The sequence below is a fragment of the Meles meles genome, chromosome 20 (assembly GCF_922984935.1).
Source record: "Meles meles chromosome 20, mMelMel3.1 paternal haplotype, whole genome shotgun sequence".
In the NCBI taxonomy this organism is placed as follows: domain Eukaryota; kingdom Metazoa; phylum Chordata; class Mammalia; order Carnivora; family Mustelidae; genus Meles; species Meles meles.
Window position 1 is genome coordinate 22,059,800 of NC_060085.1, and position 15,085 is coordinate 22,074,884.

At 57.1% G+C, this 15,085-nt stretch overlaps 1 protein-coding gene across 1 annotated transcript; it reads left to right on the top strand.

Moving 5' to 3' along the window:
* The first annotated feature begins 1,470 nt into the window (after positions 1-1,470).
* Positions 1,471-14,841, top strand: ITIH1 (inter-alpha-trypsin inhibitor heavy chain 1). Its single transcript, XM_045992115.1, has 22 exons — positions 1,471-1,625; positions 1,881-1,901; positions 2,213-2,379; positions 2,842-2,946; positions 3,317-3,479; positions 4,021-4,134; positions 5,689-5,814; positions 5,900-6,016; positions 6,583-6,751; positions 6,840-6,965; positions 7,888-8,069; positions 8,354-8,539; positions 9,645-9,784; positions 10,334-10,488; positions 10,588-10,602; positions 10,966-10,986; positions 11,356-11,436; positions 11,543-11,656; positions 12,644-12,845; positions 13,736-13,908; positions 14,307-14,418; positions 14,567-14,841. The coding sequence occupies exons 1-22, from the start codon at positions 1,512-1,514 to the stop codon at positions 14,694-14,696; spliced, it is 2,733 nt and encodes a 910-aa protein (XP_045848071.1). The 5' UTR covers positions 1,471-1,511; the 3' UTR covers positions 14,697-14,841.
* Positions 14,842-15,085: the final 244 nt, after the last annotated feature.

The window sequence follows — 15,085 nt, forward strand, 5'->3', positions numbered from 1 at the left end:
TTCCCCAAACATGCTTCACACCTACCCACCCATTTTCTCTCCCCGTCCTTCCTCCTCTCCCTGTCCAAGGGCTGCTCCATTTCCCAGGCTCCTCCTCTAGGAACCCTCCCCTAAGCCCTGTGGGAGTGAGCTCTGCCTCTCCCAGATTACTACAGCTCCTTCATGCTCCTTGTTAGTTTCTGACACACCTGACCCTCACTGAGCTTCCTTTGAGTCCTCTGGCTCTTTTTCCCAATGCATCAGCTCACTGAACACAACAAGGTACTCGAGCTCATCACTGTGTCCTGGCGCCTGGCACCATGCCCAGCCCACCAAGGACTCTGTTGATACCCGTGCAGGAAATCAACAGAACCTCAAAGGCAATTCCATGTTGATCCATCTCATCTTCCACGAAGGCCAGAAAATAGACCAGAAGGTCATTCCGGCCTGCGAATGATAAACTTTTTCCCAGAAGCTGTTCTGAGAGACAAAGTCCGAGACAAGCAAACAGAGATCAAAGTGGCCTCTGGGGCCCCCTCACCCCGTCAGGGTCATGGCAGCCAGCACATCCCAACCAGGGCCACGGAGTGGATTGACCAGGGCCATATCTCCCCTGTGCTATGGCTCATGGCAAACAAGGAGAGCTGGGGCAGAAAACTTAAGAAACTGAACGTCCAAAAGAGGTTCCTGGGGTTTTCAACTCTGCATTTCCTTTCTCGCTAATAATGCAGAGGGCTTTTCTGTCATTACACGATAGGCTTGGACTTTGGAGTCTGAAAGATCTGGAGACCTATCCTGTCGCCTGCTGGGAGACCAATATCCCAGGGACACCATGAGGATAAAATGAGACACCAAAGGGCTTAGATCAATGCATAGCACATACCTAGCCCTCCATTACAAAAACACAGTATTCCTCTTTGCCTCCCCATCCCTGCCCAGGAGGAGGAGCAATGAGGCTCATTTCTATTCTTTCCAAATCCAGATGCGAAGGTCCAGAGGGATGAAGAAACCGTCCTAAAGCACGGGTCGCCCATTATGCATCTCCGGGACTGGCTATAAGGCAGCCCAAGGCTGGCATGGCTAGAGCCATGGGCGTGGGCAGACACTTGGTAAACTCCACCATCTGCCACCCTGGCCAGACCGTGACTGTGAAAATGTTGCTGATGCTTGAAGAATTTTTGAAAGTAACACCTAATGAACTTCGGAAGTCCACTTTGAACTGTGGCTTCTTGACACATGTCACCATATTCCCAGTGTTGCCTGTGCCAGACCCAGGCTTTAGATGGGCCATCCGGGGCTTCGCCATTCCTGCCAGCGGAGAGCGGCTCCGTCCAAAGGGGCTCCGTCTGAGGCTGGTCAGGAGTTTACGCAGCTGGGAATCCCCCCCAAGGAGAACGATTTTACTGCTAAATTTTGATCCCCCTGATTGTGATATTTGCCTTCACCTTGTCTAATGTTTAATCCATGTTTATCCAGCACTTTATTGATTAACGGCCTGAGCGAAGGGACGAGGCAGCAGGAGCCTCGAGACCATGGACGGCACCATGGGGCTGCGGGCGCTACTGTGCGTGTACCTGGCCGCCCTCCTCGTCCTGCAGGCCATGCCCACTCAGGGTTCACCCACAGGCAGGCCCAAAGTCAGCAAGGTATGTGGGTAAACCTCTCAGGCCAGAAACAGGCCAGAATGGGCCCAGGAGGGACACAAGACCCTCACCCCAGGGCCCGGGGCCACCCGCAGCCACCTTGATCACCACTGCCTGGAGAGGTAATGTCCAAGCAGCGAGGGGGAGGTGAGGCTGAGGGGTAGAGGACCCAGACTGTGTCCCGTTCCCACTCCTTAGCAGATAAGCTATGGTCCCCTACACGTTCCCACTTACACTTGTCCCGGTTTTGTTTTACAGAAGCGACAGACGGTGGACACAGTGAGTGAGATTCTCTGCAAAGGGGTCTGTGGGGGGGGCATATTGCAGCCTGTTTGACCCCATACTGCAGGGGGTGCCCTCCTATCAGCGCTCTGGGCAGAGGGACTCCATTTCCCAGAAATGGGGGCTTGCACGCCTCACTGCGGGGTCTCCGGCAGAGGATAGAGTGGGTCTTTCTGGGAGATCCAGTCTGTTCTTTGGGCGCCTGGCCTCTGAGCTGGGTGCTGAGCCCCCATACAACACAGGAGTCCCTCATGGTTCAGGGGCCCCCCTCCCTGTTCCCAGCCACAGCCCCTTCACTTCCACTCTAGGCCGTCGATGGCGTGACCATCCAGAGTTTGAAAGTCAACTGCAAAGTCACCTCTCGCTTCGCCCACTATGTCATCACCAGCCAAGTGGTCAACAATGCCGATGAAGCCAAGGAAGTGGCCTTCGATGTGGAAATCCCCAAGACGGCCTTCATCAGTGACTTTGCCATGTGCGTGCCCTGCCTGACTCCCACACCCAGAGCTGTCCATTCACCAGCCCCAGCCCCAAGCCATGGCTCCGGTGGCTGGAAAGTGCCGAGCTCCTTCTTTCCGGAAAGACCATAGGCCAGCTCCGGTGCAGAGGGGATGGGCAAGCCACTTGTGTCTGTTCTGGGCTCCTATCTTGGAGAACAAAGCGGGGCCTCTGACAGTATGTTTTCAGCATAGGGCCCAATCAGCCAAGGCCTGCACCCAAGATCTCCCGTTGGATCCTGTGGCCATGGCTGCCCCTCTCACTGCCATGGGCACCCCGAACAACTCTGTGGGCAGTGAGAGGCGGCCGGGGGTGCCTCCCACGAGCGCTCACCAGGACAGGGCCTTCTCCACGGCTGGGTTGGGAGCCCCTCCGGTATGAAGGACCTGAGTGGTTGGGGCCAGGGGCACTTCCCCTGAGGGCTTCTTCCTCCCTGTAGCACATCAGATGGGAACGCATTCATCGGGGACATAAAGGACAAAGTGTCCGCATGGAAACAGTACCGGAAAGCTGCTGTCTCCGGAGAGAATGCCGGCCTTGTCAGGTGAGTTCTGGTGCCACCCTCCCCAGCAAAGACAGACCTGACGGCTGTAAGGTGGCCTTGGCTGGGGAAGAGACCCAGGCTGATTGGAAGTGAGCAAATTGCCTGAACTCAAATGCCAGTACAGGTGCACCGGACAGGGCTGGTGCCGATCTGGCTACCTCTCAGACCAGCCTCTGGGAGAAGGGGGTCCTGTCCTGGGGCCCTGACCTTGACCCTGACCACCCAGCTAAGACAAGGGTGAAGGGCTAGGAAAACCAGGAGTAGCATGAGTGTAAGAGAAATTGATTCTGAGGGCCACAATTTAGGTGACAAGGACCCACATGTCACTCACCATTTGTCTCTCTGTTGTGGCTGATGGCGGTATGTCCAGGGCCTCAGGGAGAACAATGGAGCAATTCACCATCCACCTCACCATTGGACCCCGGAGCAAGGCCACGTTTCGGCTGACCTACGAGGAGGTGCTGAAAAGGAAACTCAAGCAGTATGAAATTGTCATCAAAGTCAAACCCAAGCAGCTGGTGCATCATTTCGAGGTAGATTACAGGTGACCGTTTGCAGGGGAGCCGTCTTGGGAGCAGGGCTTCTTCCTCTCTTGTCATGGCTCCCGAGTTCTGGCTCAGGGCACACCAGGTGCCATCCCAGGGCTGAGCACACAGAAAGGGGACTGACTTCCTTGGGTAGGTTCTAGTGGGCTCTTTGTGGGCAGGGAGCTACCAACCTCCTCTTCCTCTCTGAGCCTTGGTTCGCTCATCTGTTAAATAGGGCTTCCTGCATGTCCCAGAGGTGCCACAAGGATCACGAGACCTATTGAATGTCCCGGGAGTTGGTAGACCAGAAAGCCCCGGGCAGCCGAAGGGGCTGTGATTGTTGCTGGCAGCTCAGTAGTGGCTGAGTTGAGGGGTCCAGGCATGCACACCTCCATTTGGCCTCTATTTTTGGAGTGCCTATGACATGCCAGACCCTGTGCAGAGGACTAAGTGGGTACCACACACAGTGGGTAGCCAGGACACAGGTTGGCTCTTGACTGAGTCTTGATGGTGGCCTCAATGGAGCCTGGGGACTTCAATGACGCAGATCGACGTGGACATCTTTGAGCCTCAGGGGATCAGCAAGCTGGATGCCCAGGCCTCCTTCCTCCCCAAGGACCTGGAAAGCCAACTCATCAAGAAATCCTTCTCAGGGAAACAGGTGCGTGGGATGGCTGGGTGAGGTGGTGGGCCCTTGGGACTTCTCAGTCAGGCTTAGCCTGGGAACTAGGCAGGGGCCGCAGGCTGCCCTAGTGAGGGACGTAGGCGTTTTGTGGTTGGTGTACCAGGGAACTCGTAGCTCTCATTCTCAGAGCAACTTAACAAAAGCCTGCGCACCAAGGCTGGGGACACGACCACGCAGTTTGCATGGTCTGGGGTGAGCCACTGACTTGTTTGAGCATCAGTTTCCTCTTTGCTGTGTCACACCCATGGGAAAGAGTTCAGGGAAATACAGGACACACGAAGGAATCTCAGATGCTGTCACAGTTAGGAGCGCAAACTCCAGGGCTCTAGGAAACAGGCCTCAGCTGGGGAAGGCCTTTGGTCTACCTTGCTGCTTACCACTTGTCACAAACCTCCTGTTTGCAGAAACTCCTGAAGTCCGCTGCTTGCCCCTTCCCCAGATCCTGGTGGAGTGTGGCGTATGGGTGGGTGATACCCAGCCGGTGCCCTGCTTCCTAATTTGCCCTCAAATGGAGCCAGGAATGAACCCTTCAGTTCCCACCTCCCTTTGGTAGTGACTCCGTCATAACTTATATGAAGGAAATGTTCCTTACAGTTTTGGAGGGGTTCTTTTTAAAGCAAAGTAGGACACCCAGAGTGTTAGCAAACATGCTTGCTTTTAGTAGGGGACTAAGGGGTGGGTTGGTGCCTTCCTAACCATCCTTTTCAAGTTTTGGAGGGGGTTTTTGATCAGTATATCTTAGTTTTATAACAAGCAAATAAATGAAAAGTAAAAAATTAAAAAGCATTTAAGGAAATAGTAGAAAGTTACAAGTCTAGAAAAGTACTGAGTGGCTCAGTCGGTGGTTAAGTGTCTGCCTTCAGCTCAGGCCATGATCCCAGGGTCCTGGGATCAAGCCCTGGGTTGGCCTCCTTGTTCAGTGGGAGCCTGCTTCTCCCCCTCCCTCTGCCTGCTGCTCCCCGTGCTTGTGCTCTCTCTCTCTCTCTCTGTTAAATAAATAAATAAAATCTTTTTTTAAAAAGAGAGAGAGAAAAAAGGAATTGAGTAAAAACCATCCCTAATTCCCTGAGCACTGACACCAAGTCAAACCAGACCTTAGCTTCCAGCTTCCTCCCTGGGTCCTTCCTCCCAGCCTCTGCTCTTTGTCCACCAGAAGGAGGTGGTGGGGGATGGGGGCTCTGTTTTCTAGCACAGTGTCGTAGCCTTGCTTTTTCACTCCACAGTTTTGAGTTGACTAATGTCTCTTGTTCTCATACTGCTATTATTTTGTACCCAAAGTGGTGTCGCTTGTAGAAAAGCCCAATGATTCAGAAGCATATATGCAAAGAATCAGGTCTTCTCTCCAACTACCTTATAGGCGTGTGCTCTCAGCAGCGGGGGGAAGGGCCCGCCAGACTCGTTTCTATGCCACGCAACACACACACACGCACACACACGCATGTGCACATGCACACCCTTTATGGTGTCTCTGTGAGCATCCAGATCGCAACCGCACGAATCAGTAATGCCTCACACCCTCCACCATTCCAGGGTCACGTCCTCTTCCGCCCTACTGTGGGTCAGCAGCAGTCCTGCCCCACGTGCTCCACGTCCATGCTGAACGGGGACTTCAAGGTGACCTACGATGTCAATCGAGACCAACTGTGTGACCTCCTGGTGAGCCTGAAGCTTCCGGCCCGAGACTCAGAGACCAGGCAGGGGTGCTTGTGACAAGAGCTTCACTTGTCCCCTTGTGTTCCAGGTTGCCAACAACCATTTTGCCCACTTCTTTGCTCCCCAAAACCTGACGAACCTGAAGAAGAATGTGGTTTTTGTGATCGACATCAGCACCTCCATGGAAGGCCAGAAACTGAAACAGGTAAATGGTGGCTCGAAGCAGGTCCCCCAGCAGCAGCTTCTCCAGCCCCAGCACCCAGCCCACGCTGGTGCTGTCGCCAGACCCTGGGCTGAGGATTTCTGCTCCTGGTCAGAGGCGGGGTGATTTGACAGGAAATCCCAGCAGTCAGGGGCTCGGGCATCAACCATGTCCTCCCTGTACCACCGTGAAGGGAAGAGCCCCTGCTCCTCAGTAGTGCAGTGGGATGCCCGCGGGCTCATGGGTCTAGTGATGGGGGGGTACACTGAACATGCCAGGGCAATCATGGCTGTCTCCACTGGCAGAGTTTTAGAAATTCTTTCTTGATTCTGCCCCCTTTGAGCTCCCGGTCATTTCTTCTCCCCACACGGGGTCCCCTTGCCTTCCCTATCTGCTCATCCACGCTCAGAGGACAGACCTCTCCTGGCACCACCTGGCTGTCCTGCCTGTCCCTTCCCATTTGTCCACTGTGTCCCTCTGTCCTGTGGATCTCTCAAATGCATACCTGGAATTGACAGGGGGCACTCTCATGGAACCATGTCCCTCCACCAACCATCCTGTCATTACAGACCAAGGAAGCACTCCTTAAAATCCTGGGGGACATGCGGCCAGGGGACTATTTCGACCTGGTCCTCTTTGGGTCTGACGTGCAATCATGGAAGGGCTCACTGGTGCCAGCTTCCCCCGCCAATATGCAAGCAGCTCAAGAATTCGTGCGGCGCTTCTACCTGGCTGGGGGTAAGTGCAGGGGTCTTGAGTCACTCTGGCATCCCCTCTGTCCCCTTGGAATGAGAGCATACACTGGCCTGCTTTCCTTCCTTTGCAGCCACAAACCTGAATGGAGGTTTGCTCCGGGGAATCGAGATCTTGAACCAAGCTCACGGAAGCCTCCCCGAACTCAGCAACCATGCCTCAGTTCTCATCATGCTGACAGATGGGGAGCCCACAGAGGGTAAGGACCTCAAGGCCCTTGTTGGGAGGTGGTGATCTCTTTGTTATGGAAGGCGTTCAAGCTGCGCTTGAAAATCCCGCTACTGGAGATGTTGTAGGGGGTGAAGAAAGGCTCCAGGAGAAATCAAGCCCCGATCTAAAGACAGAGTTCAGCCCATAAAGTCTGCAGGACTTACAAGGCATATTTCTCTGCTGAGCTGGGCAACTGAGGAAGTACCTGTATGACACAGGGTTAAGCAGATCCCAGGACAACAGGCAGGATTCCCAGGTTGAGTTTAACGAACTATGTATTCAGCACCAACGGTGTGCCAAGCATGGGACTGGGGACCAAGAAGAGAGAACAGGATTCTCCTCTGTCCTCAAGGAGCACAGGATCCACTGGGGTGGCAGACCCAGGAGCAGCTGTTCTGTTGAGGGCCTTGAAAAAACACGGTGTCGGGAGGCTATAGGATCAGGGACATCTGGCCCAGGCAGGGTCCCAGTGAAGGGAAGCAGGAAGGAAGGTCTGGCAGAGGGAGCAGCTTGAGCAAAACAAAAACAAAAACAAGTATGTACAATGGCATGGGCCTGCCTGAGAACATCAGACACGTGCAGACTCGGTAGAACAAGGGTGGGAAGGGTGGCAGGGCCTGGGAGGCCATGACAGTGACTTCTGGGGGCGGGGGGGTTAGAGCAGAATCTCGTCTGTTTATGATGGATCCATATGGATGGGCATGTTCCTGAGGGGCCGTTAGGAGCTATCGTAGTCACCCACTGATTTTCCACCCACTGAGCCTGTGGGTGGAAAACAATTGCCTCAAGATGCTGGTGGGGACAGGAGAGAGGTGGGGGTCTGAGATAGGTTTGAGTGTGCCTCAAAGGCCCCTTGTGCTCTACGTGCCTGTGAGTCCGTATCCCGGCCCTGCCTGGGTGTGTGGCTGCAGGGGTGACAGACCATTCCCAAATCCTCAAGAATGTCCGCAACGCCATTCGGGGCAAGTTCCCGCTCTACAACTTGGGCTTTGGCCGCAACTTGGACTTCAACTTCCTGGAGGTCATGTCCATGGAGAACAACGGACGGGCCCAGAGAATTTATGAGGACCATGACGCCACCCAGCAGCTGCAGGTCTCCTTACCCGCCCCCCTCCGCCCCACAACGTAGCACCAACAGCGGGCCACGGGGATCCCAGCCTTGGCAGCCTTTTGCCTATCCACCCAGAGGAGCAGATAAAGCTCTAGAATGCGGTTTGAATCAACTGTAGGACCTGAAACTGGTTCCTTAATTCCTATGAGCCAGCAATCCTGTCTGCGGAACAGGAATCCCAACACCCCACCCGGTGAGCGGGTTTCCCCATGGGGTGTCCAGGGTGGCCCATCAGCTCTGAGGTTGTGCCCCACCTCCCCCCACAGGGTTTCTACGACCAGGTTGCCAACCCCCTCCTGGTGGACGTGGAGCTGCTTTACCCTCAGGACACCGTCTCAGCCGTGACCCAGCACCGCCATAAACAGTACTACGAAGGCTCGGAGATCATGGTGGCAGGACGCATTGCTGACAACAAACTGGGCAGTTTCAAGGCTGACGTGCTGGCCCATGGGGTAAACGGTGGGCTGCGGACTGGCGAGAGGTCAGGCAGCAGCCAGAGGCTCCAAATCCACACCTGTTCTCCACCCCATTCCCCTTAACCCAGGCACCGCGCCACCCCCTTCTCCCCAAGGCCTGAACGTCCCACAGCCGGGGACGGGCTGCAATGGAACCAAAATGGCCTTGAGTAGGTGTAGCGCCTTGACCTAGTCATCACCTGTTACTCCTTCCATCATTTCCCCCCAGGCATGAGAGAGCAAGAGGCCAGACTTTTCCTGAACACTTCCTGTGCACCCAGCTTTGTGCCACAGTGCCGTGTGCACGTGTGTGTGTGTGTGTGTGTGTGTGCATGTGCACACACACCACCGGTGGGGGGGGGGGGGCGGAGGTTGTCACAGACGCGTGAGGCCCAGACCCTGACTGCAGGGTGTGGATTCACGCCTCGCTGTGTGGTGGAGGGTTCAGAATCAGGACTCTGAGTCAGAAAAGCTGAGCTGCATCCTGGCTCCACTCTCACCAGCTGGGTGACCTTGAGCGAACAGGTCCAGCTCTCCAGGCCTCAGTTTCCCTCTCTGTAGTGCAGGGGAATACTGTCCTGGAGAGCTGGGTGGAAAGAATGAAATAATCCCTGCACTGTTTGCGTGGGGTCCGGTGCATGGGATACCCTCAGTGAGGGAATCCCAGCTACCGCAGCTTGGAAGAGAGGAGCATTTGTGTGCGGGGGCGTGGTGGGCCTTAGGAGGAGTGGAATGTGGTGGAAATAGCTAGCTGCTTGCTGGCAGCCCCAGAGAGAGTGACTTGAGGAAGGCAGGGCCTGCCCCTCCCTTCCCTGGGATCCCCAGAGCCTAGGCCAGCTTGCCCGGGCTGAGAGTGCTCAGCAAACGTTTGTGGGATCAAGGGCCGTGTGCGGGGGACAGAGCACAGATACGGGGCACAGTGGGGCCCCTGGAAGCCTGGGAAGGGTTCAAGATGCTGGTGGGGACAGGAGAGAGGTGGGGGTCTGAGATAGGTTTGAGTGTGCCTCAAAGGCCCCTTGTGCTCTACGTGCCTGTGAGCGGCACTGGCCAGCGGTTATGCTCCTCCACGGTGCTGAGCCCCTCACCCCATCGCTACCTTCAGGAGGGCCAAGAGTTCAAGACGACCTGCCTGGTGGATGAGGAGGAGATGAAGAGACTGCTCCAGGAGCGGGGCCACATGCTCGAGAACCACGTTGAACGCCTCTGGGCCTACCTCACCATCCAGGAGCTGCTGGCCAAGAGGTAGGAACCATGCGGAGGGGGGTGGACACCGGGGCCTCTGGTGTCCAGGCATGCTCCTGGGCCTCTGAGGCTGGGAGCAGGTCAGACGGACCGGCCTTCAGCTTTGCTCACCGGGTTAACATCAACCAGTTAATCAACAGTGTGGCCGGGACACGGTTTGCCCCCGCCACACAGCCGGGCAGGGGGAAAGCTGTCCACACACGCTCGAGTCATCCCCACAACCTGCAGGCCAGTTTCCTCGTTATCTCCATTTCACAGATGAGCACACTGAGGTCCAGAGGAGCTAGACCACTCGCCTAGAATCACACAGCGGTTCCATTCCCTGTGTCTTTCTGAGGCTCGTCCCCCAGCCCTGCCATATCTCCAGGTTTTCCTGGTGGGAGGGCTTTAAATCATGAGGCCCTTGGAGGCAGCCATGGGACAGGCGCCCTGCAGGTGCCCCACACACGTTTGCTGAATGAGTGAAGAAATGAGCAAACAAGGGCCAGGCAGCATGAGTCTGCTGTTGTCCGGGCTGCGGGGCTTGGAGCAGGTCTGTGTGTCTCTCAGGATGAAGTTAGAGGGGAAGGAGAAGGCCGACGTGACAGCCAAGGCCCTGCAGATGTCGCTGGCTTACCAGTTCGTGACCCCGCTGACCTCCATGACCATCAGGGGCATGACAGACGAGGACGGCCTGGAGCCCGTCATTGACAAGCCCCCCGAGGGTATGTGCTCTGCCACGGGGAGTGCTGTGGGTCTGGGGAGGCTTCTGAGGGTCAAAAACCTCCTGGGCTTTAATTCTCCTCCCCTTCTCTTCCTTCCAGATTCTTTGCCGTTGGGTGAGTTTCAAAACATGTTGGTTTTCAGGAGGGATTTCTGGTGGCCGGCCAAGCAGCTCGTGCTCCAGCCCCCAGGCACAGGCTCCCTGCCCCGCATCCCCCTCCCCTTCACCACAAACTAGCGGCTGCCCCTTTGTGCCTGGGGAGCCCTTGCACAGTTTCCATCTGGGCCTCTGTGAGCCTGTGTCTGCCGAGGGGGCCCGGATGGGGGGCAGGGTGCCCGGGGGAGGGCTGGGACCCCGGGAGGAGGGTTGGCTGAGGACTGATTGGCCTCTGGGCCCAGACTGACCTTGGTGAACGAGGTGTGTGCCTCTCAGGTGGGGTGGTGAGGGTGATGCCGTCCTCTGTCATTGTCCTCTACAGAGATGCTGGGACACAGAAAGAGTAAGTGACCGCGTCCCGCCGACAAACGTCTCTACCTCTCTCCTCCCCACGTGCAGTCCCTCGGGCTGTGTGCCCCTACTTGCCTGAGGAGGGAATGACAGACAGCCAAAGGCTTCCTCACTGCCTTTCCCTGGGTCCCTCAGAATGGCCCCCTGACTGGGCCTGGCGACCCGTTGTGCCCCCGGCCCCACCAGGTCCCCATGGAAGGAGACAGACTGGGGGTCAGCACACCTGGAGGCATCAGGGACTCGGGGGCCACTCCTGCTCTGTGGCTTCAGGCCTGCCGTCCGGGTGGCGGGGCCCGGGAAGAGGAGCCAGCAGCCCCAGGAAAGCAGGGTACCGTCCTCCTAAATGCCATTCACTCCCCAGCGTTCGTGCTGTCGGCTTTGCAGCCCTCCCCGACTCGATCCAGTTCCAACTTTCAGGAGTTGCCAAATCAAGTGACTGGAGGTGAGTCCTGGGGAGGGTCTGAGGGACACCCCTGTCTTGCTCTCCCAGCCGGCCCCAGCCCACCTGCCCGATGCCCCATCTAACGGACACCGTGCTATGCCCCCAGTGGACACTGATCCCCACTTCCTCATCCACGTGCCTCAGAAAGAGGATACTCTGTGCTTCAATATCAACGAGGAGCCCGGTGTGGTTCTCAGCCTGGTGCAGGACCCAGACACAGGTATGGGGGACATCAGGCCCTCTGTCAGTTTGGCGCCCGGACCCCCACCCTCAGTGTGCAGCCACGGACAAGACAGTGGCTGTGGCCTCCACATCCCGCAGACTGTGTCCCGCAGTCCCCTGGCTGGCTCAGTCTACCTCCCTCTCTCTCGCATCTGCCTGCCTGAGTCCTAGACGACACCTGCTTCATGGACGTGTAACCCACGCAGGCACACAGGACCCTATGCTTAGGGGGGCCCACACACAGTTTAATACTCTGCTCTAGCTGTCTCGAAATTCTTAGTATTTTTTTGAACAAGGAGCCCCTCGCATTTTGTACCAAGCTCTGCAAGTTACGTAGTGATCCTGCCCTGTCTCCCAGCTCGAGCCTCAGAGTCCATCCCCTAGCAGAGCTCAGGCAGTGGGAATGACTTCCTGTCTGTGTGTGGGGCACTCTCTCTCCCTCCCTCCTGGTCTGGTCAGGCCATCTGCAAGGGTTTGCTGAGCACCTCCTACGGCCTACAGGTGCAGTAGGGGCTCACTCAAGCCAAAGTGCCTTGTTCTTGTGCAGCTTAGTGAAGAGAGACAGGTGGACAAATTCTCAGATGCCAGTTTCAGAACATGCTGTGTTGGGGTTGTGAGGACAAGGAGGGGGCTTTGGGACTGCTCAGGTCATGGGAGGCTTCTGGGACCTGCTCCCGAGTCAGGGATTAGGGCCACAGAGGAAGAACAGACACAAGTTCTGTCCTCGGGGAGGCAGGACCCCCAGCATGTCCCAGAAGCAAGGACTCAGTATCAGGTAGTTAGTGTGGTGGGAGGAAAGGGGCGGGGAGAAGTGCTGTGTGGCCTTCGCTAACCCCTTGGGAGGCGAGACCCTCGAAGCCAGTGTGGCACGGGTAGAGTGCGGGTGTCTCCCAGGAGGGAGGCGTGGCACGAGCAAAGGCAGGGTGGCAGGCGTCTATCGAGAGTTGGGCCCTCCCTGACCCGATGGCGCCTCACCCCACTGCAGGCTTCTCAGTGAATGGGCAGCTCATTGGCAACAAGGCCAGCAGCCCGGGGCAGCAAGAGGGCACGTACTTCGGACGACTGGGGATCGCGAACCCCGCGACGGGCTTTCAGCTGGAAGTGACTCCTCACAACATTACGCTGAACCCTGGCTCGGGTGGACCCGTGTTCTCCTGGAGGGATCAGGCTTCGCTGCGGCAGCACGAGTAACCAGTCTGGGGCCAGGGCCTGGGTAGGGGGGCCAGAGTAGGGGGTGGGGACGGATAAGGTGGGAAGCCCCAGGGACCTTGTCCCCTGAGCCAAGTCAGTGAATGACAACCACGTGACCTCCGTGTGGGCTGGGCAGACATGTGGGGCCCTATGGACGATCCCGTCCATTTCCCTCCATTTCCCGGCCTGTGCTCCAGGCCCAGCTGCCTGCGTGCCTAGGCTTCCATGGCACTCTTGCCCTGCAGTCCATTCCCATCGCCGCCAAACCAAGCCAACTCACCTCTTGGGCCCAGCACAAAGGCCACCTATTCCCTGAAACCCACCTCGTCTCTTCTCTGCTAAACTCCAGAGTTCACTGGGCTCCTCTTTCAGCACCTGTCTTAGCGCCTTGTGTCGTGCATGTTCCTTCTTCCACTCAATTCATTCACCAAACTCTGCCAAGTGCCAGAGCTGATGCTCAGCGGCAGAGCTATAGGAGGAAGTGGGCAGAGTCCAGGGTGGAGGACACAGACGATGAGTGGCTGGCAAAGAACACAGACTTTGATATTAGACAGGCTGGAGTCTAAGTCCTGGCTTTTCTGCTTACCAGCTGTGTGACCCTGGGCAAATTCCTTACCCTCTCTGAGCCTCACAGGATCCGAGTGAGAAATGAATGATGCAGTTTGTGTGGAGGGCTTGGCACAGAGCCCAGCACACTGTAAGCCCTGCCCTACCCCCCCCCCCCATAGCAGCATGTGAGAAAGAGCTTGTAGCAGGTAACATCCCTCCATCGGGGAGTGAGGGGGTAGGGGAGCTCATGAGAGCTGGATCCAGGAGGATGAGGGCAGCTGAATGGAGAGGGGTGCCATCTAGCCGCACCTGCCCTCATGGCCGCCTGGTCCTGCAGGGTGGTAGTGACCATCAACAGGAGGAGGAACCTCGTGGTGTCTGTGGAAGATGGGGGCACTTTTGAGGTCGTCCTGCACCGGGTGTGGAAAGGGAGTGCAGTCCACCAGGACTTCCTGGGCTTCTACGTGCTGGATAGCCACCGGATGTCGGCACGGACACACGGGCTGCTGGGTATGACCGGCCCGGCAGGCAGAGCTGGGGGTGCGCGGCGGCAGCCTGTGGGCTTGCCATGGGTCAGACTTGTGGCTGAGCACCAGGGCAGGTCCTCCTGCACCTTGGCCATCGAGGCTCAGATCTCCAAAGAGGGCTTGTCCCGGCGAGGGTCTTGTCCCTCAGAAAGCCTGTGATCAAACACAAGGGGAAACCAAAGCTTCAGTGGGCCTGGGGGCGAACAAGGAGAGGTCCGATTAGCAGAACAGGTGAACGAAAGGTGGCTTTCCATGCCAAAACATATGAGACATAGTCACGCCCTCAAGGAAAAACACTGCGGCAGCTCTCGGACCCTCCAGTGAGCACCTGCTGCTTACGAGGGCCCCTGTGGTAACTGCTGCTCCAATGTGCCTTTCCAGGACAATTCTTCCACCCCTTGGATTATAAAGTGTCTGACCCCCACCCAGGCTCCGACCCCACAAAGACAGATGCCACCATGGTGGTGAAGAGCCACCAGCTGACGGTCACCAGGTAAGCGGGCTGCTCTCCCAGTACGTCTGCCCTCGGCATCCCCATCATCGGTTGGGGCTCCAGGTGTCACAGGTGGATGGGCTTCTGGGGGTGGCGGTGCAGCCCTGCTGCCTCCAAAAGGTAACCCCAGTTTTTTGTATCTCCTCAGGGGCTTGCAAAAAGACTACAGCAAGGATCCCCGGCATGGGGTTGAGGTGACCTGCTGGTTCGTCCACAACAACGGGGCAGGGCTGATCGACGGCGTTTACACGGACTACATCGTCCCTGACATCTTCTGAGCCCCGGCCAGCACACCTGTCCTTTCTTAGGGCCACAGCAGCGGAGGACAGCATCTGACCAGCTTCCCGCGCCACACCTCCCTGGTCATGCTGACCCACTGTGACAAAGTCCCCATGATTTTCATTAAAGAGAGGCTATGTCTAACCCGGGCTGGCTGCTTTTTGGGAAGGAGGGTGGCCAGGAGACCACCCGAGATACTGCGACTGAGGGCTGGGGTCACGGCAGACCTGGAGGCCACGAGGGGGTCTATGCCAACCCTGCCCCACCCCACCCTGTCCACAGCAGCCGCCCAACCCCAAGCCAGAGGAGTGCCTGGAGTGTCCCCTGCACCCAGCTCCCCTCCCAGGACACTGGCAGCTTCTACGGGCACTGCTCTGTGTCTTCATGG

Coding starts and splice junctions, on each gene's coding strand:
- ITIH1 (XM_045992115.1), top strand. CDS start 1,512: ATGGACGGCACCATGGGGCTGCGGGCGCTACTGTGCGTGTACCTGGCC. Junction 1,626..1,880: donor GCAGGCCCAAAGTCAGCAAG/GTATGTGGGTAA, acceptor TTTGTTTTACAG/AAGCGACAGACGGTGGACAC. Junction 5,815..5,899: donor ACCAACTGTGTGACCTCCTG/GTGAGCCTGAAG, acceptor CTTGTGTTCCAG/GTTGCCAACAACCATTTTGC.